This window comes from Microchirus variegatus (assembly GCF_963457635.1).
Source record: "Microchirus variegatus genome assembly, chromosome: 4".
Taxonomy (NCBI): domain Eukaryota; kingdom Metazoa; phylum Chordata; class Actinopteri; order Pleuronectiformes; family Soleidae; genus Microchirus; species Microchirus variegatus.
The window spans coordinates 14,450,696-14,475,032 of NC_139805.1; the positions used below are offsets into that span (position 1 = coordinate 14,450,696).

A 24,337-nucleotide genomic window follows, 5' to 3' on the forward strand; every position below is an offset into this window, starting at 1 on the left:
TGAGAATCAAACCTACCGGAAAACTAAAAGAGAGAAGAAGAAGAAGAAGAATTACTCCTTTCCTACGAGTGGACGTGGCCTCCGAGCACCTGATATCAACGTGAGTTAAAACTTATCACACGAGCATAAAGGTGTCTTCTAGTCGTTTCAAATCTAAAGTACATGCAGCGAGGGTCCAGGTTTTGTATGAGTTCGTTGATGTTTGTTCGTGTAAATTGTAGGACCTTGAGTGACGGTCGTTTGTCTTGGCCACCATGTCATGCTGCCAAGTTGTTGCACTCAAACATATGCACAACGTGGGATTGAACACACGCAAATCCTAAATTATTTAAATTATGTGCAATCAGAAACACGTCTCTATCATTATTTAGGGACCAGATTCAAAACCTCACGGTGGCTCAAGTGCATATTGTGGTTAAGTTAACTTTGTGACCTTAAACTTAACGGTATGGTCCACGAGAGAGTCATTTTATGTTTATTGTTTATCTTTCTTCTTTTAAACGTGTTTCTGTTATGAAATGGATTCTATTTAACAATGGCACTCGTTCAAAGTCAACGGGGAAAACAAATGAAATGAATTGGTAACCTGCACCTGTTCCAAGTTCACTGGTGCAGGTAAGTTTTTCAAGTTTTATTGGCATTCTTCCATCCTGAGTGACTCGTTTTAAGGAATCTGTCTGTTCAAAGCTGTCATATAGGACCCACGTCAAAGCTCTGTGAAGGCCACATTAACTGTTGCTGAACACATTGTTCTTGCCATTGAAGATAGTACTTTCTGACTGTGTCACTGTTTTTTGCGTCATTGTCCCACAGCAGAATGAATTTGGTACAATGTGTGAAACTTGTGGATCAGACTGCATTTTTTACCATATATGCAGACCATCTTTTTCTGTTCTTTGATACTAATTTACGCACAGCAGCCACTACTTGCGGCCATTCTCCTGTGACCTCTGGTGTCATCGGAGTGTTTTCGCCCGAGAACTGCCACTCACTGAATATTTGTGAATATGTGTACCTGTCCAGTGACTTGAACAGGTGTACCTAATGAAGTGGCCTCTGAATATATGTATTCATTTCATTTCGCAGACTCTGACAGTTTGTATTCCATGTAGAAACTGTATGATTTTCTTCATACCGGCTGACCCAATTAGAGCTGTAATAACCAATGTAATAATACCTTTACATTTTCATAAATCTGACCTTTACAGTTCAACCATCAATTGATGAAACAATTAAACCCAAATTAAAATAGTTGCAGGGTAATCTTGTTGCTTGACTAATTGACTATTCAACTTGCAGTTAAATATGCACCAATGAGGAAGATGTTACCTCTTTAAAAAGGGCATATTTATGTATATGTTTAAAAAAAACTATCTTTGGAAAACACCTGTAGAATGTAGAACATGTGCACTGTCGCCTGCAATAGACTGTTACGCAACTGACACATGGCTTGCGTTATTTATTAATGTCAGTGACGCTAATGTTTTTTATTTTAACGGAGTGAGTTCCAGGACCCGCAGGTGCTGATATGGATCCCTGGGTAATACATTGGGTCCCGATCAAATTATTATTTCTTGAGAAATTGTATTATTAAACTCCTGAAGCCTATGGTGAATTGGGGGTGGGTTTATCTTGTGCGCACAATATGTAGGGAAATGTTATGACATTTGCGACTCACTAACCGGTGTTTTAAAGGTGAGTTTATGCGTGTTTTGAGCAGTTCATACTGTCAGTCCTGTGTGTGCGGCCCATCAGAGGCCACTGGGACCAGGGGGAGAGACAGTGGATCAAAAAGAGGAATCATGTGTAATATGTCAGCTCTGACACTTCAACAGTTAGTCCACCTTGTGTTGTGTTCAATAAGCTACCACAATGATTTGTTTGGAATTGTATAATTAGATAATTGTCAGTTGCAGATACAGACAAACTAATCTTGTATGAACTAAATTTGTCCTCTGTTATTTAGAAATGTTGTCCACTTATTTTGTAAAATTGTGAAATACATTTTTCCATTTTGTTTGCTTTCAGCATCCATGCAGCGCTGCCTGACCCTGACTTTTGCCCGGCACAGCAAGCTCTTCTTGAGAAATAAATTTGTCAAGGTCCACTGCCAACAGACAGCAGCCATGTCGGGTCTCCTTATCAACCAGCCCAAATACTCGTGGCTGAAAGAGCTAGGCCTGTCTGAGGACAACCCCGGTGTATACAACGGCAGCTGGGGAGGTAGTGGAGAGGTCATCACATCATACTGCCCTGCCAACAACGAGCCAATTGCCAGGGTGACCCAGGCAACGTTGGGAGAGTACGAAGAAACCGTCCAGAAGACAAAGGAGGCTTGGAAGGTTTGGGCAGACATCCCTGCTCCAAAAAGAGGGGAGATTGTGAGGCAGATTGGTGACGCACTAAGAAAGAAGATCAAGGTCCTCGGGAGCCTGGTGTCTCTAGAAATGGGTAAAATTTATGTTGAGGGAGTGGGCGAGGTTCAGGAATACGTTGATGTTTGTGACTATGCTGTGGGTCTGTCTAGAATGATTGGTGGTCCCATCTTGCCTTCTGAAAGACCAGGCCACGCTCTGCTTGAACAGTGGAACCCCGTTGGTCTGGTCGGCATCATCACCGCCTTCAACTTCCCCGTGGCTGTGTATGGCTGGAACAATGCCCTTGCTCTGACCTGTGGCAATGTTTGCCTTTGGAAAGGAGCTCCAACCACCCCTCTCACAAGTGTTGCAGTCACTAAGATTGTGGCTGAGGTGCTGGAGCAGAACAACCTGCCTGGTGCAATCTGCTCTATGACCTGTGGAGGTGCCGATATTGGTACAGCGATGGCAAAGGACGAGCGTGTGAATCTGCTGTCATTCACTGGCAGCACTCACGTTGGCAAGATGGTGGCCATGACGGTGCAAGAAAGGTTCGGTCGCAATCTGTTGGAGCTCGGCGGAAACAATGCTATAATTGTGTTTGAGGATGCTGACCTAAATCTTGTGGTGCCCTCTGCTGTATTTGCATCTGTGGGAACTGCTGGTCAGCGCTGTACCACAACCAGGAGGCTAATTCTGCACGAGAGTCTTCATGACGCAGTGGTTGAGAGGGTCGCCAAAGCTTACAAACAAGTCCGCATTGGAGACCCCTGGGATCCCGAAACCCTGTATGGGCCTCTGCACACCAAACAAGCAGTGGATCAGTACTTGGCAGCTATTGAGCAGGCCAAGCAACAGGGCGGCACTGTGGTCTGTGGTGGGAAGGTGATGGACCGTCCTGGCAACTATGTGGAGCCCACCATCATCACTGGATTGGCTCATGACGCTCCCATCGTCCACACAGAAACATTCGTCCCCATCCTCTATGTCCTCAAGTTCAAGACGGAAGAGGAAGCATTTGCCTGGAATAATGAGGTCAAGCAGGGTCTCTCCAGCAGCATCTTCACCAAAGATATGGGCCGGGTTTTCCGCTGGCTGGGGCCCAAAGGATCCGATTGCGGCATTGTGAATGTCAACATTCCTACAAGTGGAGCAGAGATCGGAGGAGCATTCGGTGGGGAGAAGCACACTGGAGGTGGAAGAGAGTCTGGCAGTGACTCATGGAAGCAGTACATGAGGCGTTCAACGTGCACAATAAACTACAGCAAAGATCTTCCTCTGGCTCAGGGAATCAAGTTTGAGTGAGGCATTGGGTTTAAACACGTTTAAGCATCAATGTTGAGCAAAAGAATAGCACTTAATGAAATATTCCTTTTGTTGCATAATTGAGAAACGTTACAGATCATATCTATTTCTCTGCTTTTGCTCTTGATATTATTCTTAAAAAGTTGGAAATTTGGAAAATATTTTTGTCATTGAGGTCAAATACTATTCCCCTTTGGTGTGCACTTTTCTTCATGAGGGTTTGAGTGCAAGGTTACTGTAATAGATACTTAAATCTTACTCTGTTTTGGAAGAACAACTGAACTCAAACATGTAGCAATTCTTAATGCGATAGTCGGTGAAGGGGCAGATGTGGATTATTTTTTTGACAATAGATGATGTATGAACAGAAAGACACCTTAGATTGCAAAGTCCCATTTCATCACACCGTTTGAAAAAAATCATGTTAAGGGCTCCAGGATCTTAAAAAATAAACAAATGCATGTTAATAGAAGGTAAAACTAGTACCTCTAGTACACTGTCAGAAATCACAAATGGTATTAAAAGGTTTGTATGTTGTGGTTGATTAGTGCGTCTGAAGCACTCTTGTCACAATGTGCCTGACTAGCAAATAATAAAGCTTCCTTGTTGATATGTGGACTTAGTCTGTGTTTCTTTCCCATGTTCTCTACATACTCCATTGCCACAAAAAGCACACGTTTGATCCGATGTGGATCTTCCTCAGGTGAGTTTGATAACTGGTCATTACCTTCAGAAGGTCTATGGGTAGAATTTCTTTATTCATAACCAACTTTCACACCTACAATCAGAAATGTTGGGCTCATTCCACACGCTGCAGTTTTAGCAAAACATACAGATAAAGTGAAACTAATGGGTAAAATATTTTTGTTAAAATTGTGTAAATATTAGTTATAATGCATTTTTTTAATACTGTATTTGAAATCAATTCAACTTTATCTGTACTGTGCCAAATCATAACATAATTATCTTATTTTACATCACATAATCAGGCAGAGAAACTACCTCAAGACATGAACATTACTCCGATCCATTATCACTAAATAGTTTAAAATTATGTTTTATTTTTTTATGATTTTTGAAATTATACAGCTGTAGATTTTATGGTCCCCAAGCATTGTATGCTGGGAAGGGGACCAGCTCCCCTTAAACATCTTAATATCTTTAACAATTAATTTATGGCAACAGAACTAGGTCCATTACTGTTTAAAATAAAGAAAAGGAAGGTTGGCCCCTGTAACATTGTGACACTGCTGTATGTTTGCAGGTGATGTGTGTTACATTTTCTCTTCTTTAAATGTTGAAGAAATAATGTCTGTCTCTTTAACAGCAATACTACTCCATCTCCCATCCTCCAGGCCCCCATATGCTCACCCTCCCACACTCGGCACCTCTCTGCCTCATACTCCAGCTCTGCCTCGTTCTGTTTACTGCAGCATCTACTCTCACAGCTGAAAGGAAGAACTGAAACCAGAGAGCTGTGTGCGACTCGTAATCCATGCCACTTAGGACGTACGTAGAGAACGTCCACATCCTCTGCTTCTCAACTGCACTGGAAAAAGGTAGAACAATATTTTTTTCTGAATGTTGTGTTAGATGTTTCATCTGGATTCATTCATCTGTGATGCTCTGCCTCAGCAAGAACTCTACATCCAGCGTAAATATTACATTACATTAAGAGCCACTTCTATGCTGTTTATAATGTTTGTGTCGTGAAGCAAATGGAGTTACTTTCTAGCTTTCTGAAGTGAAATTCAAATGGAGATGGGTGTGAAACACTTGGAGTGGAATTGCCGGCGACTGTGGTATTCAACTGAACTTGTCAAACCTCTGTATCTGTATACCGGACATCAATGGATGTGTTTGGTTTTCATTCAATGATGAGGTAACCCATGTATTATTTCTCATGTTTTGAAGCTACTCTGCATCACAAATAACTGTGGCTAATAAAATAATCATAATAATCTAGTGACAGAGTTGCAGCTGTGATGGGAGGCATTTGTAATAGTGGCATTAGCACATCAGGGTTGTTCCTCACTTCCTTTTAAGTTTTTTTTTCCCATACTAGACTTGTGTGATTCACTTCTTTGAAAACTTGGAACATGTTTGTTCATGCTTTGCGTCGCTTGTTTACACCCCTGATTTACAGAAGTGTCTGGGATTCCCCTGGATTGAAACACTCTCACTTCTTCTCTTTGCACATTTCCTTTCCAGCTTCTTACTGAAACACAACTTCTGACCCATTCATTGTGGTGTTAATTGACTCCACTTGCATTAATTGAGTGCAGCTTCAAATACAGATGTTTTGAAGGAAAAGTTTTACTGCCCCCAAAAGCGTAGCTGTATTTTTCTAATATGAAAAATGTTTAAGATGTATATCACTGATGAATTCACTTTAAACACCATGACCTTTGATTTTCAGACATTTTTTTTATGTCTAGGCGAGCTAAAAAAAAAAAAAAAAAAAGGTTTCTACCCTTTTAATGAATTCAAATTCAGATATTGACAACAATAGCAGTAACAATAGTAATTTTGTGAACATGCCGCCACCTCTTGTGATGTGTTTGCTGTCTTGTTCTCTTAAATTCAGCAGTGACAGTACTTGGTTTTTGCCATCAGCAAACCCGAATACACACTTGGTGTCCTGCTTGTCAATAGTGTGACTCCAACACAACATGAGAGGCATTATCACAGAAATGATGAGGGCTCTTCAGCGAGCTGTCGCTGTGACCGTCTCTCATGGGCCAACAATAGCTCCGAGATTAGACAAGAACCTGACACTGAGACAGAGTAAACTTCTGGTAGTTAGGACGCAAACATGACCTGAAGTGATCACTTGTGAGAACAGCATCCATGTGGATCCTTGTTACGTGACCATTAAAGCATCCACAGGGGATGGTGTAGCTGACTGAGTAAGATGCAGCGTAGGTAGTCACACATTCTAATTTTAGCACAGAAAAGAGATTATTTAGTTTTTGGGAAACGTGACCGAATATTGTATTTGTAATTTAGAACATTTAAAAATTAGAAAAATAGAAAAGCACAGATGGCACCTTCAAAAAAAGGTTGCATTGAAATGATGCAGAATAAAACATCCAGTAAATTGGTAAGTTCATTTTCATTGTTTTACTCCAGATGCAGTATTTCAGTTGGACCAACCAAACCCAAGCTGTGCCAGTCAGCAAATAAAACCCTGAAACTGTCGATGTCTATTTTCCTCGTCACAGAGAGAGAGAAACCCCAGCAAGGCTTGCATATTTTAAGTCACTTTTCACTTCTCAAGAGGGCCCTTTTTTTTTTCAATAATCCATTATGCATAGCAGCTCTGGCTCTCTCTGGTATTTCTCCTACCTTCTTGACGTCAGTTGCCATTTGTGAGGGTTACCCTGGCAACGGCCAGCCTCCCCGGGAGATGTCTGGTGGATAAGACGGCCCTGATAAAGCCTTTTAAGGTTCTACTGTTGCTACACCTTTTAATTGCCTTTGATATAGTGGAAGTATTATACACAGGGGTTATCAGGGCGCTTCACGACATGTGGGGGAAAAAAATGGGAATGTGTGAACAAAAAGGCATACAGAAGCTGCGTTACATTGATGTCCCATTATCTCGACTCGATTTGATCACCCACATACTTGGCTCATATTGGTGCAGTCCTATGAAACTGAATTGGACAAGATGTTTCTATTTTTGGCCCTTTTTTTGCTCTACTCCTCTATTCCATTACACAAAAGACACATGTGCTAGTCATTTTAAAAATGTAGAACTGGTGCAATGATATACAAGAGAGGATGGCCAGTACTACACCCATAACAACATTTGTAGATTATGTTTAAAGATGGAAATATCAGATATTCATGTATGCCATTAAATCATGAATTCCATTTGACATGCAAACTTGGTTATGAATCTTATTAATTAATTAATAAATTCATTCATTCATTCATTCCAGCAGAGCCCTGCAATAATTTTGCATACACACACATAAACATCACTTAGCAAATGGTAGGATTCACAAAACTGGTCTTTAGGAGGGGGATATGTTTTCCCTCTTTAGTACTAAATCCACCCTCACCCTCATTCAAATGATTTCATTCAGCTGCAGTTAGCAGCAGCTACTGTTCTCTGGGCTCCGCTTCTCACACGCTGCCCATGCTGAATTTGCATGGATGCAAAAATGTCACATTAAGAGGCAACAGTTGAGCTACTGTATGTGATACCTGTTCCTGGCTTCAGTGGCTATTTATAGACACGGCAACATGTATGTCTTCCCTTTTTTTCCAGACACAAGGCTATTGATGTGCTATTTTTACAGTGTCAATTTGCTCCCTCCCTCCCTCTCTTTTTGTTGCCAAGCAATGGGCCAAGGGACCTGATTGGCCGAGGATGTGCTTTTGGACACCCTGACTCTGATTCGCAGATGGCTAATGAACTCAGTCATGTTGCTCACAAGAGGCAAGAGACCAGAGCACAAACTCTTTTGTTAAAATAAATCAACTACAAGTTGCATTGGTATTGTATGATTAACATCTACCTTGAGCAATCAATAACACATTTGTTGAGCAACATCAGACATGACACAACAAAAAGCTTTGGTTGACCCACAATGATGTCACCTTTAAAACAAGCAATGGCAAAACCTGTTAGTGCGTCATCACGTAGACAATTTAACAATAACAGACTGTTCTAATGAATTTATATTAGTAATGAGTGCAATATAAAACTATAGATCTTTGAGAAAAAAAACACCCATCAATTGGTGTGGCAGTAATTTATTATTTTGATCATAAAAGACAGAAACAGCAGCACCAAAACCTTAATCCTAACTGCTCTATGACAAACCATGAATAACATATGTCTCTGTCATGTTAATCCTATAATCCTCAAAATGTGTTTAGGGGGAAATTGGTTTGACACACCTAAACTACTGCTGTGTGTGTGTGAATTCAATTAGACTTAATCTGACCCCATGCCACTCCGAAAGGAAACTAAGGGCTGGGTAACTTTCATCTTCCCTGCATTGATTATGACTCGTGCAGAGATATGGAAAAGCCTTTCCCACTGCTCCCTTTCATTGGTCCCATTAAAAATTCAACTTGTCCTAATGGGGAGAGATCCTGTTCAATGAGCCACCCGTGCTATGTCGGTGTGAGACTTGGCACAGCTGTGGCACAAACCAAACCTTTCAAAACTTGCAAAATTAATAGAGTTTTCTCATGTGTCTTTAATATTTTATATTTTTGTCTCTAAATTACTATTGCAAATTTCATTACACTTGGTATATTATTTATTATATGCAGCGTATGTCTCATTTCCTCATTTTCTAACCTGCTTGTTATCAATCTACTTTTTGCTTTTCATACAAAAAAATTACCTCTTGCACATCCACCACATAATTATTTTGTGCTATACACAAATGTACTGAATTTCTGATCACTCATATGGACATATAATTTGTGTCACTTCTGTTATTGCACAGTGTGGCTGACACACAGTATAATCATTATTGAGTATTCAATACATATTGTATTTCTGGATAATCTGGGGTAGGGATTTTGCTGCTTGTATGTTTTATAGCCTCACGTGTATTTTGGATTTGAAGATGTGATTTCACATACTGCTTGATGAGATAGTTAGTCAAGAAATAATGTGATGTGTGGTATGTGTTATTGTGATAAAAGTCATGAAGGACAATATCTGCAGTAATCTTGAAAATGAAGTGCAATATCTGGGTCTTAAAAAAGAAAGAATCTGAAGCAACTGTGATTAACAATCCCCTTTATTTTGTTGAAGACATAATTCCAAAGATGTTTCCATGTGTTGTTAAATGAATATTCCTTAGTGAATTTAATACACCATGCATTGATGAGGTTGTTCCCAAAGCTATGTACGTACTGCCTTATTATTGCATTTAACTTGCTGATGACATTGCTCTCTAAACCAATATTAATAAACCTTTACCACACCTCGGTTAAACCCAGGTCTGGTCATAAAGGCATACAAAATAAAGACTGAATTGGAAATAAGTGACATACTAGAGCTGTCCTTTTCTGTTTTATGGTTAAGTTTGAATAACTAAAACAATGTAGCTTTTCAGATACATTTGAATTCCATTTGGATCACCACAACAATCACGAGCTACTCAATCCCATTCGGTTCCTTTTTGTTGATGGGGTTGACGGACTATACCATTCTGACCATAGGGTAAACGACCAAATTAACACAATTTTCCAAGCCAGATAAATGTTATACATTTGTGCTTTGGAATATATTTTTTTTAAATAAAATAATAATTTCTAAATAAAAAAAAAGAATCGATATACTATTCACGATTGGTCAGAAAACACAGCTGACCGTTCTACCCACTACCGCGCACCCCTCCGCGTAGGCTGTTGCCATGTTCCCACTTTCATGGGTGTGGTGATTAGCCTGGTTGGTGAAAATTTTAGTCAAATCCTACCCGAGTTTACGCTCGTCTGTAGCGCACTAAACTGAGCAGTTTGCCCCTTAAATTTAACACGACTGCCTTTGGGGTTTGTCTCACAGCTGGAAACATGGTTGTCGTGTGAAAACGGACCGGTGTGACTCGGGTTTGGAAGCACGGACAAAGTGGGGGGGAAAAAGCCTGTTTCAGGTAAGAACGCTGTAGTCTTGTCTTGATATTGTTGTGACTTTACGGCAGTTTTAAAAAAAAATATTTTTATCTGGTCGTATTCGGCTTTATTATTTGGGGTTGAATTTTGCTGAGATTTAAACACATTAATGTCAGCTGTGTGGTGTGGTTCCCGGTGCCGTGAGCAGCAGAGGAGCTGTTGACATAACTGTTCACAGCCTCAGAGCTGTGGGTTTTTTCCCCTCCATCAGCTGCTGAAAATTCAACGCTGTCGTCCAAACGCGGCCTTTCACTGGTTGTCAAACCACTCTCAGACAGACACACAGAGGCTAAAAACATCCACCACCACAAACACATTCATCTCTACAGCAGCCTTCTCTTCTCTAACTGCGCCTACAGTATCCTGTGCTGTCCCCCTCCTTTCCCCATAAAATATACATAACAGTCCGCCCTCAGCCGAGCGGCAACTGGTTGCGTGACAGTTCATCATGCGATGTGTTGCATTGGAGATTTTGACAGTAGCCGATATGTTTTTGTTGTTGTTGTTGTGTCGTGTATCGCGATAAAAAGCACTGTGATTTGAAGAAAAGCGATAATATTTTACGTCAGTGTGTTTAACCACCAACATTCAACGTTTGGATGAACATGTTCAAGTGTTCAAGTATGTATATGTGTAGTAATGGGTTGATTATCTGAATAAATAATGGCACCAATAGGCCCAAGTCTACCTCTAATTAATACCATGAAGACACACGATAAGACAAACGGTTATCAGGGGTCTCAAACGGGCGGACCCACATGCGGACCCCCAATGGCCCACGACCTCACTGTCTTTTAAACAGTGTGTAGCTTAGGCACAGCTGCCAGCAAGGTGATGGAATATAATATATTTTTGCGTGAACATTAAACATTGGATTTTATATAACAGTAATAATAAGACATTTGGTCATAATTATCCCATTATTAACTGTAGCATATACAACATTCAGTTACAAATAAATACACTTGTTAGGGCCCAAGCCACGAATGGCAGTGGCCGAAACGGCTCCTGGTGGTTAATGTAATTTAAAATAAATGTTTGTTTTTGATATCAATACATTAATTTTACATCATAAATAGCATTACATATAGTATATGTAGTTGTTTTTCCCCCCACTTTTTGTTCTCCAGGCCGACCTCCCGCTTGACCACAATAGATGTGCATTGGCCCCCAGGTCATTTGAGTTTGAGACCCCTGACGTACAGTCTTGATTCTTGATTTTTCACTCACCTAAACTGAAGGAGTGTGAAATGAGTGCTTACCCAAAAATACTACTCATAAACACGTTAACAAATAGATTAATACACACCAGCATCTATATATTCGTATTAGTGTCACTGTATCAACATTATACTTAACTGACTTTAGGTTTCAATCTATTTTTTGATGATTTTGATCATAACAAAGGGAAATATTTCTCAATTGTTGATCCAACTGTTTGTGTCAGTGGGGGGGAAACGTGTGAAACAGTTATCACACATTTAATCGGGTGTCAGTTTAATGTGGAATTACTTTTCCTCCCGTTTGTAATTCTCCACGCATTAAGGATATGATTTGAGCATGTGTTAACTGAAACAAGAGAAGGAATGTAGCTCTGCACTTTTCTGGAATCTCACCAGGTATTTCCTCCATTCTCTGGATGTTTGGTGGAGTCAGTGGGTTACCTGAACAAGTTTACACGTGGTGGAACAGCTCCTCCTCATCCAGTTTTCACTTTAACTCATCTTAAAAGTTGATTTGAGTTTTCATTGAGCCTGTCAAACACACACTTAAAGACTCCTGGCATTGCATTTTTAAATAGGAACCATGCCATTCATTATATTTTACAAATCACACTAGGTGTATTTTTCATTGTCAGTCACGTTAAATAATTAAAACCCTACAGTCTAATGAATATAGGCAGCGTTGACATATTTATGATATGGTTAATTGGCAGTAAAGTCTTCAGAAAACGCATCTATTTTCTATTTTGTCTGATTTTGTGAAATTACACTCAGATTTCTATATTTACAACATAAAAATCTGATTCTATGAGCAATCAGTATAACACTGGTATTAAATAAGCATTCAAAGTAGGCCATGCTACAAAAAAATGTGTTCCGACCTTTTTATAATTCATATACATCCTGACCATTCCATGTTGTTTGGCCCCTGTGGCTCTGGGTGCAGCTGCATTGCCTGCAACTCCTGCTGCTTTGCTCACAAGTGTTAGTTTGTGATTGAAGCAGATGTGACAGACGTCCACTGAATATGACCCAGAGCTATCAGGAGTCACTTGCTTGATGTGTGCAAAATGTCTTGATTCCAAAACGATCTGTTCTGATTGTAATTTACAATTGGATCATTTAAATGGATACCCTTTATCCTCTAATCAGAAACCTGGAAAAAAAATGTTGTGTTGATGATGTGCAAGAACAGGTCATATCATATTGACAGCTAAACAAATTTGGAATCAAGTAGCTAAAACCGAGTTTCAGTAATGACAGCAAATGTAACTTTTGCATTCAACCCGTGACTACACAGTGAATACACACATTTACGCCTGGGAGAAATGGGGGTCCAGTCTTGATATTTTACAGTTACAACCCCAATTCCCTTCCACTCCGCTCGGCTACCCACAAATAGATTTGTTTCATTACTGCAGTAAGAAATCGGTACCAGACTGCATATATTTTTAATAATTGAGAAAAACACACATTTAAACATTTCTTTAAAGTGTTTATTGCATTACTATGATTGTTATTTTGTTGTATTGTAGTTAAATACTATTGTTTTAACTTGAGGCTCTTTTTTGTTAAAGGATTATGCTATTCTGATAGTTGCTAATGATGCACAAGTCATGAAAATAAAGCGATGGAACATTCTTGTCAGTGGAGAGGATGCATGTTTATTACAAACAGGTGATTGTTTTATTTTATCTCAGATTATGGTAAAGTCGTTAATGTCTGAGAAATATGTGTGTACATAGTCTCATGACAGCTGAGCTTTGTTCGTGGCAGAGAGTGTCAGGCTCAACAGGTTTGATGGGTGGCTGCTGGTTGGTTTATTTCTCAGTAATGCAGCACAGGAGCAACTGAAGTTTCCCACAGTAAGTCTGAGACCCAGCTCTTGTGGTGTCAAGCAGCCCTGTCTACTTTAGCTGGCAGCCACATTCTAAACAATGGGCAGCTCCAGCACACAGCTCCACCTTTGTCACCCCTGATTGTGTGCCATGTTCAGGCTCTGTGTCACTCGCTGGCTGGCTGCACAAGCTGGAGGAAAGACACACTCACACAGGCACTGAGGTTGTATCATTTGTAAAAGGTAAACATTGAAACTAAGTATTATTTGATGAGTATTGTATTTAATTACAATACCATTATCATTGTAATCATTGTTACTGAGATTGATTATGCAGTTTCTTTAGCTTTTTTTTGGTTTATGTGCTTTATATTTTGGTAGGATTTTGTGGGGATGGGTTTAGTTTTTCTTTAATGATGTGAAGAACTATCAATCGATCGATTGATTTCAGTAGTTGTATGGTGTACCATCATTGACGGGCAGCCCCTAAAGCGTCTCAGCATTGTTCTCCACCGTAACTTAATCTAATTTCTAAATCTATGTGCTGCACATCACAAGCCCCAGTCTAAAATCACTGCCTAAAAAAAAATTGAGCTGAGTTTAGATGCTTTGTGTGACGTGTCAGATTTCAAAGACTCACAGTGTAATGGATGTATGGCGTCACAGGTGAGCTGACGCTGAGAGCCTCTCTTCAGCGAGGTTGCGTCATCCAGAGGCGAGTGACGTCACTGCTGTGCAGCTGGGAGCCTTGTAACTCTCTCACTGTCCCTGATGTCTTGTTACTATCAAAAGCCTCCTTGGCTGAGGCATGAGTCCACAATGAACAGTCCAGTGCATCCTGTTGTCTTGGATCTGAAGCACAAAAACGGGGTATTTTTAGTAATCTTAAGAATTTTATATATCTATTGTATTATTTGTAACACTAAGCTACTTCTTTTTGACATATTTTACAAATGTTTTTGTTAATTTCATTGCTATCTTTTTAACTACACATTAGGCATTTAGTTTAGCAAATTTGCACAAAGTCTGCTATTTGTTTGTGATTTGATCATCTAAAAGAGCAGCTTCTTGTACAGATTTACAATGTCTCAGGAGGCAGGAGTCTCCTCTATAATTTCCTTGGGAAATGTTGCTTTTTTTCTTTGTGTGGTGAAGATTGCCAAGGCCGCAATAGTTTTTAAAAATCCAAAAATAGTGAACATAAAGCTCAAGCATCATGCTCCTTACATTAACATGATTTCCCAGGAAGAGGAAGGGCAGGACTCAGCCTGATTGTTGAATTATAGAAATGAAATGAAAATTGAATCTTGGAGGGTGAGACTTTGTGGGCAGCAGACTGTAAAACAGCCAGGAAATGAAGGGGGGGAAGGGGTCCAAACGTTTCTGAGGAGAGTGTCTAAGTGCTGTGTGACCCACATTCATTCTCCCCAAGGTAAAGGTAGTAAGAGACATGCATACACATAGTATAGATGCTGTATCTGAAGCTTAACCCGGACATACATTCAAATAAATGTTCATATAATACACTCACAGATCAATACTGTAGGTACTCATACCCTTACTTGTGTAGCCAAAACTGGCCATATTGTCGAATAAATCACTCAGAACTATGTGCATTACACAACACACGAACACACACATACTGTATGTCCAGGATTCTTTGGACTGGGTAGAGCACACAGTGCGATGCAGTGACACAAAAGGCTGATTGAGTCAGGAAAGGTCAGAGCCTGGCTCAGATGCCCTTTTGAACCAGACCGGGGGTGTTTGAAGAGCCAGGCCTCCCTCCAGGCTCCACCCCAGCCCCACCCTTCCTCCCCCTATTTGCAGCACCCTCCTCTGGTCTGAACCTAAACAGGATACCTGTGTTTACCTGACTGAAGTGCACCATCCTTCATTCTCTGCCCGCCTGTTGAACTAATTGTACTTTTGTCTCTCTGTTTTGCAGGTGGCATCTGGTGAAGCGCGTGTGTGTGTGAGTGTGTGTTTGTGTGAGTGAGTGTTCACGCACACGTGTAGGCACGTGTGTTTATCCAGGCCACTAAGTATTGGGAGCAGAGTGTGATCTGAACACACCACAGAGTGACCATGAGTGAGCTAGAACAGTTGCGGCAGGAAGCTGAGCAGCTACGCAATCAGATTCGGGTACGGCAACATTGTGCATGTGTTTGTTTATGTTGACGTGTGTTGTACGTGTCCATGTGTGTATGTCCATCACACGTGTGCCATTGTCTGCTCACTGCAAGCTGTTGACTCACACTTTCTAAAGAGACAGTGACACACTTGGCATATAAGTTGTCAATCAGCTTCCTCCAGTCTCGTGCAGAAATTGGATTCCAGGAATTGATCTATGGATGTTTGCAGCTCCTGACTAATGCCCAGTTGCTGTGATTGGCAAAATTCAATGCACATGTTCAAAGAATATCTCTTTTGAAGCATTTAAATAATAATAATAATAATCTTACTCTGTATGTCTATACAGTAACTATTTATCAAGTTCAGTTATGTTGTGACTGAATATGTTGTAATTTGTCAACATGTTCTTTTTGTTGCAGGATGCCAGGAAAGCCTGTAGTGACTCCACGCTGTCACAGGTAAGGGTTGTAATACCCCCAACATGTACTTACTATTCAAGTTTGTGTCTTAAAATATTTGTTTAAAGCAATATAGGTGGATGTTCAAGACCATAAATGTTACTATGAATGACCTTGACTATGAAAAATAGATCAGTAATGATTGCTTGTGTTTGATAAATTAAGGTATATTCACAAAGCAAAAATACTCCACGAAGAAATCCATGAGTCACGTTTTGGCCTGTACTGTATTTTATGTTATAGTCATGTATTGTTCATTGTTGTTGAGGCTGGTTTGCCCTGTCAGCATTCAGTCGTTTTAAGTGTGTACAAGCTTTGGGAATCACTGCTGATACGTCTTCCTGTGTTTTGGCAGATCACAGCTGGTTTGGACTCAGTGGGCCGGATACAGATGCGGACGCGACGCACTCTCAGGGGCCACCTGGCCAAGATCTATGCAATGCACTGGGGAAGTGACTCCAGGTAGTGTAACTATTCTACTTAGCAGAACTTTTTTAATTTCTGAACACACTGAATCAAAATTATACAATATGTGCTCTGTTGTTCTAATGATGCCTACACTGGTCTCCAGGAGACAATGCTAACACACTTTTAAAGTACAAAAGGATGTTCATAAACTTATGTTATGCGAATATTGCAAATATGGAAGTACTGTTAACACTACAATATTTACTTGCTAGGGAGAGATAGGCAATAAAGTGCCACAGGAATGCCAACAATCAACAGGTTTTCATTCTAGCCAAACATGGATTCAGGAGAGTGCAGGAATATTATTGTGAAATACTAGTCTGGTATGGACTTCATCTCTGGTCTACAGAAAGTATTAACATCTTAATTCATAATTTATCATTTTTATAATTCATCTCACATTCACTGCAACCGGTTGAGGCAGATCGCTGCACATCTTTGATTCTGGTTCTGACAGAGAATTCTTCCTGTTAAAAGGGAGTTTTTTTCATGCCGCTGATGGCAAGTGCTTGCTCACTCACGGACTCGCAGAGTTTCTTTTTCTCTCTGATAATGTCAGAGTTTGGTCTTACATTCTAAAATGCCTTGAGATAAGAGATATGTTGTGACTTAGCGTTCTACAAATACAGTTGATCTGAATTACACTAATAGTTACACAAGAACCAATACAATGTAATACCTCTGCAACTCGACTAGAATGAACACTGGAATAATCATTTTTGATTCATGGTATTGTTTCGCTGATGTTTAAAGTTTTCTTTTTCTGTGCTGAATATGTGTGTGTCACTCTTGATCTTTCTCTCTGTCCGTCTTCCTCTCAATGCAATGCACTGTGGCAGTGACGGCAGTCCCAGGTGTGGGGCTATACTACTACCAGTACCACCACCACCACCACTGCTACTATTACTATTCTACTAATATGACTAATATCACCATAAATGACTGTCACGACTGCCACCTCCACTACTACTGTACATCCGTCTAAGTGCTAAGCAATATTTTACACTCTCACCGTGAGCACAGTAGTGTTATTCGCTCTGCACAGAGACAGACAGCCACCTCAGCTTATTTAATATTTTGTTAAAGATGCAGTTTGAAAGATGTCCCCTAAACTGATGAGTCCAATCTATCCTGTGTGTCCAGATTGAACAGCAACTGTGCGCATACATTGATTTCTCTTTCGATAAAAAAAATCACAAACTGCCTTTTTAACTCACAGTTGTAACTTCCTGTTATGATGCATGCAGTTCACTAAACATAAAGGAAAAAAAGAGTTCAGTGGTTCAGTGTGTAACATTTAGGAGGGCTTACTGACAGAAATGTAATATACTACACATAATGTTTATACAAGTGTAAAATAACTTTTATCTTGCTGCCATCTTTAGCTGACCTGTTTCTGCAGCAGGAGCTGACCATGCAAATAACAGCTTCAGTCACATATAACTGGTGCCTAAACTAACACAGTTGAGAGGAAATGGCAGGTAAAGTGGAGAAAGTGGTGAAAGAGTGTTTACATCTTTTCTGGTATGCAAAGGCCACTATAGTCCCCTGACACGCTTGGTAAAAGAAGAGAGGGTGAAGGAGTCCTCAGTTTGTTGCACCCTGCAGTCTCACCACTCAGTGTCACTAATTCTCACTAATTCTTACACACTGGACCTTTTTAGGTATTAGATAACAAGGTTAATGTTATATTTTCACACTGTCCATCCTAAGGAAATTAGTAAAAACTAAAACCTTCATTTGAGTTTGACGTAACAGCATTTTACTAGTAGACTAAACTGAATTGTTGATACTGTTAAATTCAGAATTTCAGAATCCAAATTAATCTCTCAAGTGTATGTATGTGTATGTGTGTGTTGGTTTGGACATGTGTACATGAGTTTGTTCCTACTGCCCTCTGTGTGACCCTGCAGAGTCACTGTGTTTATTTTGTATTCAGCCACTGACATTTGAGTTAGATGCCTCTCCTCTTGATCGTGGCATAGCACCGTCAAACCGCTTCCGGTGTCTGCAGAGATAAAAACAGCCAGGATAAGAGGGAAGGGCTGCAGCTGTTTATGCATCTGCATACGTTCATCCTCTCTTTTGTTTCCTACTTTGTCTTCTTCTGTCTTTTCCTTCCTTCCTGTCCCACGTCAGCTTGTTATCAGTGCTTACTAAACTCCTGAGGCCTCCAGCCCTATCCTGACAGCAGGGCCTGTGTAATGAATATTGCGTAGTGTAGGATAAAAGTGATTTCCCTGCATGAGGAGACTTCTACCAGTAGATGGAGAAAGAAGGAGAATGGAGAGATGTGTAGGGGGCTTTCAGACTGAGATCCTTGTGTTCATTCAGATTGTATAGTACAGTTTGTAAGGTGGCTGACTCTCATTGCTTGAACTGGACCAGTTGCATGTTCCTTTTTAGATTATGTGGATTTTCAGTGTGTGAATTGACTTTAATGCTGCCGTTGTTTGTTTGTAGGTGTCTTGTAAGTGCTTCGCAAGATGGAAAGCTAATCATCTGGGACAGCTACACAACAAATAAGGTGAACAAACTAATAATACTTAGCAGAATGTGTATTATTTACAGGTATATTTAAATCCACCTGAAATATATCACATGCAGAAGGTAAGTCTCGTTTTCATGTCAGAAAACAAGACTTACTTTCTGCATGTGATATATTTCAGGTGGATTTAAATATACAACAGTGTGTTGACCCTGCCATTTTCTACTTTCTGGATCTCATGAACACAATACAGTTATATATTATGTTGCAAATATGTACACTGATACTCTATGTAGACCTAATAAGAATAATAATGCATTATATTTGAACGCGCCTTTCTACACTCAAGGTCGCCGACATTTAATGTGCAACATTTACAGAAAAATCTCTAAGGCAAAATGCGAAGAATGTCTCACAGCCTTTTTGCAAGGACAATACAGATCTTTACTGTGTTTCTCTTTTACTGCATGTTTTCATTCTGAAAGCCGTACCTAAACAGAATTAGAGAAACTGCACATACAACGTTTTAACTTCTGTCATAATTCTATCTTATTTTTTAAGTTCAAAGGAAATCTGGATTTTGTTGATTAATTACCTTAAAGTACACCACAAGATTTTGGGCTGGAACTCATCTAGTGACTGTAACTCCAGAACCTTACATTAAGAAGGTTGTGACTTTGTCTCTCCCTGTTTTCAGATGCATGCCATCCCACTGCGCTCCTCCTGGGTGATGACGTGCGCCTATGCCCCCTCTGGGAACTATGTGGCCTGTGGAGGTCTGGACAACATCTGCTCCATATACAGCCTGAAGACCAGAGAAGGCAATGTACGTGTGACCCGGGAGCTACCTGGACACACAGGTAAGCACAGGACCAACTGAAATATCAAGTTACATGTTTGTCATTTACTGTGTATTTTTGGTCTCCATAGACTGACTTGCAGATGTTCTCTAATACATGTTAAAGAATCATTTAAATACAAAAATGACGTTCCATATAAACACAGCAAAACTGCTATATTATTTAATTGCTGTGACTTTACATTACATGTTTACATCCCTCTATCATGTTCAGTGTCTGACCTAATAATATTAGGTCAGACACTGAACATGATAGACAATATTATTGTACCTTTGACCCACATATTCCTTTCTGTGGTTTTAAATTGCTGATGTATTTAAATTGCCTGATGAAGTCAATAAATCAGACACATACTTGTCAGTTTCCACTGCTCTGCTTCTGTCTGATGAAGAACTATTGTCTATCTGCAGGTTATCTGTCCTGCTGTCGTTTCTTGGATGACAACCAGATACTGACCAGCTCTGGTGACACCACCTGGTGAGTTATTGGAATTGTTTTCTTCACCTATAGCTCTAGGTTAGATAACACTTTAGCCATTCACAGCACAAAACAGCACAAAATACAAAAAAATAAAACACCCCATATGCTCTCACAACATATAATAAAGCCTCTAAGATCCATGCTTCTCAACTGCGGTACATGTACCACCAGCTCAGCTCTAGGTGCTAAAGCAGAAGTTGTAAAATTGTATAACGTTAGCTGCCGCTGTTTGCTTAACTTGACTGCTAAATAATTACAGTAATCTACGATCACATGTGAACACTTTTTTCTCTGAAGATGTTCTCTGTTTAAGTCTGGAGTCTTGTTATTCTTTGCTAGTAGGTGGATTAGGTGACAGCATGTGCATACACAGTATATTAGTGAATTGCCTTTAATATAGACAGCTCTCCTGTGCTGTATATGTCCCTGCTGTCCCTTCATTATAACTCTGTGAACACTTTCATTATTCATTCCTAATTAGAGCTTCTTTCCTGTAGTGCATTGTGGGACATAGAGACAGGCCAACAGGCCACCAGCTTCACTGGCCACTCAGGAGATGTGATGAGTTTGTCTCTAAGCCCCGATTACAAAACCTTTGTGTCAGGAGCCTGTGACGCCACCTCCAAGCTGTGGGACATCCGCGATGGCATGTGTAGGCAATCCTTCACCGGCCATGTGTCCGACATCAACGCTGTCACTGTGAGTACTTGACCCGCAGTCACAGACACACTGCAGGAAGGTGAAGTGTAACAAATTTATTATGGGTGCCAATTCAAAATGACTCGGTTCTGTTTGATCAAAAGTCAGGAAAAATACTACGGGCTAAAACTTTCATAAACATGCACCAGCTAAGATGCATACACTTGTATTACCTCTGGATGAGTTGTTGTTGATGAGTTTCTGGGAAGAATAAGCATTGTCTTCAAAGGAACCTTGCAGAACCAACCGTCTCTTCCAAAAAAAGCTACACTTTGCTTCTGCTTGATTTGAATTGTTTTCTCCTACAGTTCTTCCCCAATGGGAATGCCTTTGGCACAGGCTCAGACGACGCCACCTGCAGGCTGTTTGACCTGCGTGCTGACCAGGAGCTGATGATGTACAGCCACGACAACATTATCTGTGGCATCACTTCTGTGGCTTTCTCCAAGAGTGGTCGCCTGCTCCTGGCCGGCTACGACGACTTCAACTGCAACGTCTGGGACACTCTGAAAGGAGAGCGTGCAGGTGATTGATGTCTCCTTGGACAGATGGATAGATTCTTTATTGTCTGTTTTCAAGAAGATTTGTAATAGTACCAAAATAACTGACACGAGCTGTTCCATTCTTTTGGTAGGCTTGTGTTTCAACTAAGCCGAACTGTACTATGATGGAAACTTGGCTTTTGATACCCTTGACAACGTTTGACAATCAAATCACAAATACTTGTGTAACATACTGACTTGATCCAAACTGTACAGCTATGTGAAAACGGGGCTTAAATGACAACGTGGAAGTTTAACATAAAGATCATCTTTTCTTTCCTTGACCTCCAGGTGTGCTAGCAGGCCACGACAACAGAGTCAGCTGTTTAGGAGTGACAGAAGACGGCATGGCTGTGGCCACAGGCTCCTGGGACAGTTTCCTCCGGATTTGGAACTAAAACAAACAACCTCCCTGTCGTACTCAATCACTGCCTGCCAAACTCCTCCCTGCAAACATACCCAACCCATCCCGACTCATCTGCTGGGCTGGAGCTGAGGGGTGCACACTGTGTCAGCCAAAATCCTCTTAATTCACCCCCAGTTCTCCTCTCCTCTCCTCTGCCCACCTGTGAGAAAGTATTGACTCTTTCTACCTTTATAAGTGTTTTTTTTTTGTCCATGCAGTGACACACAGCAACTAAACACAAGAACTTTCATTAAAGTTGTCCAATCAAACTAAATTTATGAAAAACCGAAGTTAGAAATATAGATCTATTCCCATGACCAACAACAAATGAGATGACCATCAGTGTCTAATTTGTATATATAAAGACAGTATATATGTATAGCATTATGTGTGTATATATGCATCATATATGCATATATAATCTGTATGTATATGTTTTTGTAGTTTTATTTCCCACCCTTTTAGTTTTATATATATATAATTTGGGGGGGGGGGGTATGTTTTATTTCAAATGTACATATTCCCATTACTACACAACAAAATGCCAGAAACGTGAATTATGTCCCATGTGAATATCGGACAAGTTATGTTTAGCAACCTATAATTATTTAACTTTAATCCAACAACAAAGAATGCATATGGCAAGTGAACGAAACCATGAAAAACAACTATGATTTGGCTTTCCTAAACTTTGCTTTCCTCATTTATATAAGTGTATTGTGGTAAAGGGAAATGAGAATAACTCGTGCATACTGCACTTCTAAATGTTGCTTTAATGTGAATGACGACTGGCATATTGTTTCTTATTCTTCTTCTCTCTTTTTTGACACATGGCCACTAGCATTTTGAAAAGTAGTTGTCACACATAAGAGTGAGAGAGCTATTTTCTCAAGTTTTTTTTGGTTGTGAATTCAGCTTTAGCTTCAAAATAGAGACCAGCAGATTTCAGTTCCTGCTTCAGCCTTGACTCAAGTTGATTGTGATCAATATTGGACAATGAATATCTGAGGACCACGGCTGTTTCATGCAAGCAGCTGTGTGTAAAGAATGACATCCCATTTATTCTCCGTAAATGTCCTCTGCATCTTAGCAGCCCTCCAGTTTCCTCTGGCCTGCAGAATCTACATGTTTCTCCAAAGTTGAGATGTGCATCTCAAGTTCCCGATATAAGTGATACTGGCGGAGAGGACGGCATCGTGCAGAGAAAGACGTATTCTTCCTTGAGCCAAAGCTGTTTTCTACCTGTGAGCCTGTGACAGTAAGGCCTGTGAGGACAAATGTAAGAGTGGTCAGTTGTTATGAGAGGAAATGAAAGGACCATAAAGGACAGCGTCGACTCGGTCCACAGCTTTTGAGGACTAGAGAAAAGAAGACGAGAAGGAGATGCACGTGTCAGAGCTCACTCTGTCATTTTTCTTTTCTTTCTGATTTACTTATTGAAGGATCAGCGAGTCCTTTTTGTTGTCAACACGGTGAGATCTGCGTGACTGCATGGAACTGGTGTCATGTTAGCCACTCCCAAATCACATCAGTGCCACCACATGCCTGTAAAAAGAAAACAAAAATAGAAAAGTGTTAATCACACTCAGTAGTTCACTTGACAGAAATGTGCATTCAGTAGAGAGCTAGACGTGCACTCGCAAACACTAGTTCAAATGTAAGTTGGTATTTCTGGTATTTTCTCACATGCATCTTTCAGTATTTTAGTTATTCTAAATGTGTGTGAGTTGGACCTATCCATCAGCTGTCTCAGGTGCCTACCTTTTAAATATAACATTTGACCCACATTCTTTGGATAAAGAACGGTTCATGCTCTTTCAAGATGTGGCACTTTTGTGTCTCCATTCTGCCTTACAATGCCATACATAACAAGGAGTTACTAGCATGGATAACGGTAATGTTGTCCTCCTGCCATTCCTTTTTACATACTGATCAATAAGAATGATAATGCTGTTTTCTTTCCTTTACACCATAGAAGCACATTCTGATAATAGTGAACACTAAAAAGCATGCTTACAGTAAACCACTATGGCCACATGCAGCTCCATACTGCTCCTTATAACAAGTGTTTTACATCACCTTTTTATACAGTTCTGTTTTCTACTACCACCATACAGTTTGTAGTATTTATTAAGGTTCAGCTGTCAGTGAAACCCCTGTCTGGCATAACATGATTCTTGTGATTTTAGAAGGTTTTAGCTGCTTCTGCCTTGCTTTGCATTAAAGACTCCATTTTGAGATAATTAAAAATACAAATAACAGTTATTGTTTTTTTAGCTTGAGAGTATCTTTGAGATGTGTAGGGTGAGCTGTGGATTACATATCCTTGTTGAGGTGTGTGTGTGTGTGTGTGTGTGTGTGTGTGTGTGTGTGTGTGTGTGTGTGTGTGTGTGTGTGTGTGTGTGTGTGTGTGTGTGTGTGTGTGTGTGT

The 24,337-nt window shown here is 40.2% G+C and overlaps 2 protein-coding genes across 2 annotated transcripts; both read left to right on the plus strand.

The window, feature by feature from the left end:
- Positions 1-29: 29 nt before the first annotated feature.
- On the plus strand, positions 30-4,274 carry aldh7a1 (aldehyde dehydrogenase 7 family, member A1). Its single transcript, XM_083888668.1, has 2 exons — positions 30-100; positions 2,029-4,274. The coding sequence occupies exon 2, from the start codon at positions 2,034-2,036 to the stop codon at positions 3,660-3,662; it is 1,629 nt and encodes a 542-aa protein (XP_083744794.1). The 5' UTR covers positions 30-100; positions 2,029-2,033; the 3' UTR covers positions 3,663-4,274.
- Positions 4,275-10,212: 5,938 nt separating this feature from the next.
- On the plus strand, positions 10,213-24,112 carry LOC310925901 (guanine nucleotide-binding protein subunit beta-4). The gene is made up of 10 exons (XM_083887956.1): positions 10,213-10,291; positions 15,319-15,515; positions 15,926-15,964; positions 16,320-16,426; positions 18,896-18,959; positions 19,618-19,780; positions 20,191-20,257; positions 20,758-20,959; positions 21,268-21,484; positions 21,793-24,112. The coding sequence occupies exons 2-10, from the start codon at positions 15,459-15,461 to the stop codon at positions 21,897-21,899; spliced, it is 1,023 nt and encodes a 340-aa protein (XP_083744082.1). The 5' UTR covers positions 10,213-10,291; positions 15,319-15,458; the 3' UTR covers positions 21,900-24,112.
- The last annotated feature ends 225 nt before the right edge of the window (positions 24,113-24,337 follow it).

Bases quoted from the DNA above. Each gene is read 5' to 3' on its own strand.
- aldh7a1 (XM_083888668.1), top strand. From the start codon at position 2,034: ATGCAGCGCTGCCTGACCCTGACTTTTGCCCGGCACAGCAAGCTCTTC.
- LOC310925901 (XM_083887956.1), top strand. From the start codon at position 15,459: ATGAGTGAGCTAGAACAGTTGCGGCAGGAAGCTGAGCAGCTACGCAAT. The intron at 15,516-15,925 runs GTACGGCAACAT...TTTTTGTTGCAG, and splicing joins AGCTACGCAATCAGATTCGG to GATGCCAGGAAAGCCTGTAG. The intron at 21,485-21,792 runs GTGATTGATGTC...CTTGACCTCCAG, and splicing joins TCTGAAAGGAGAGCGTGCAG to GTGTGCTAGCAGGCCACGAC.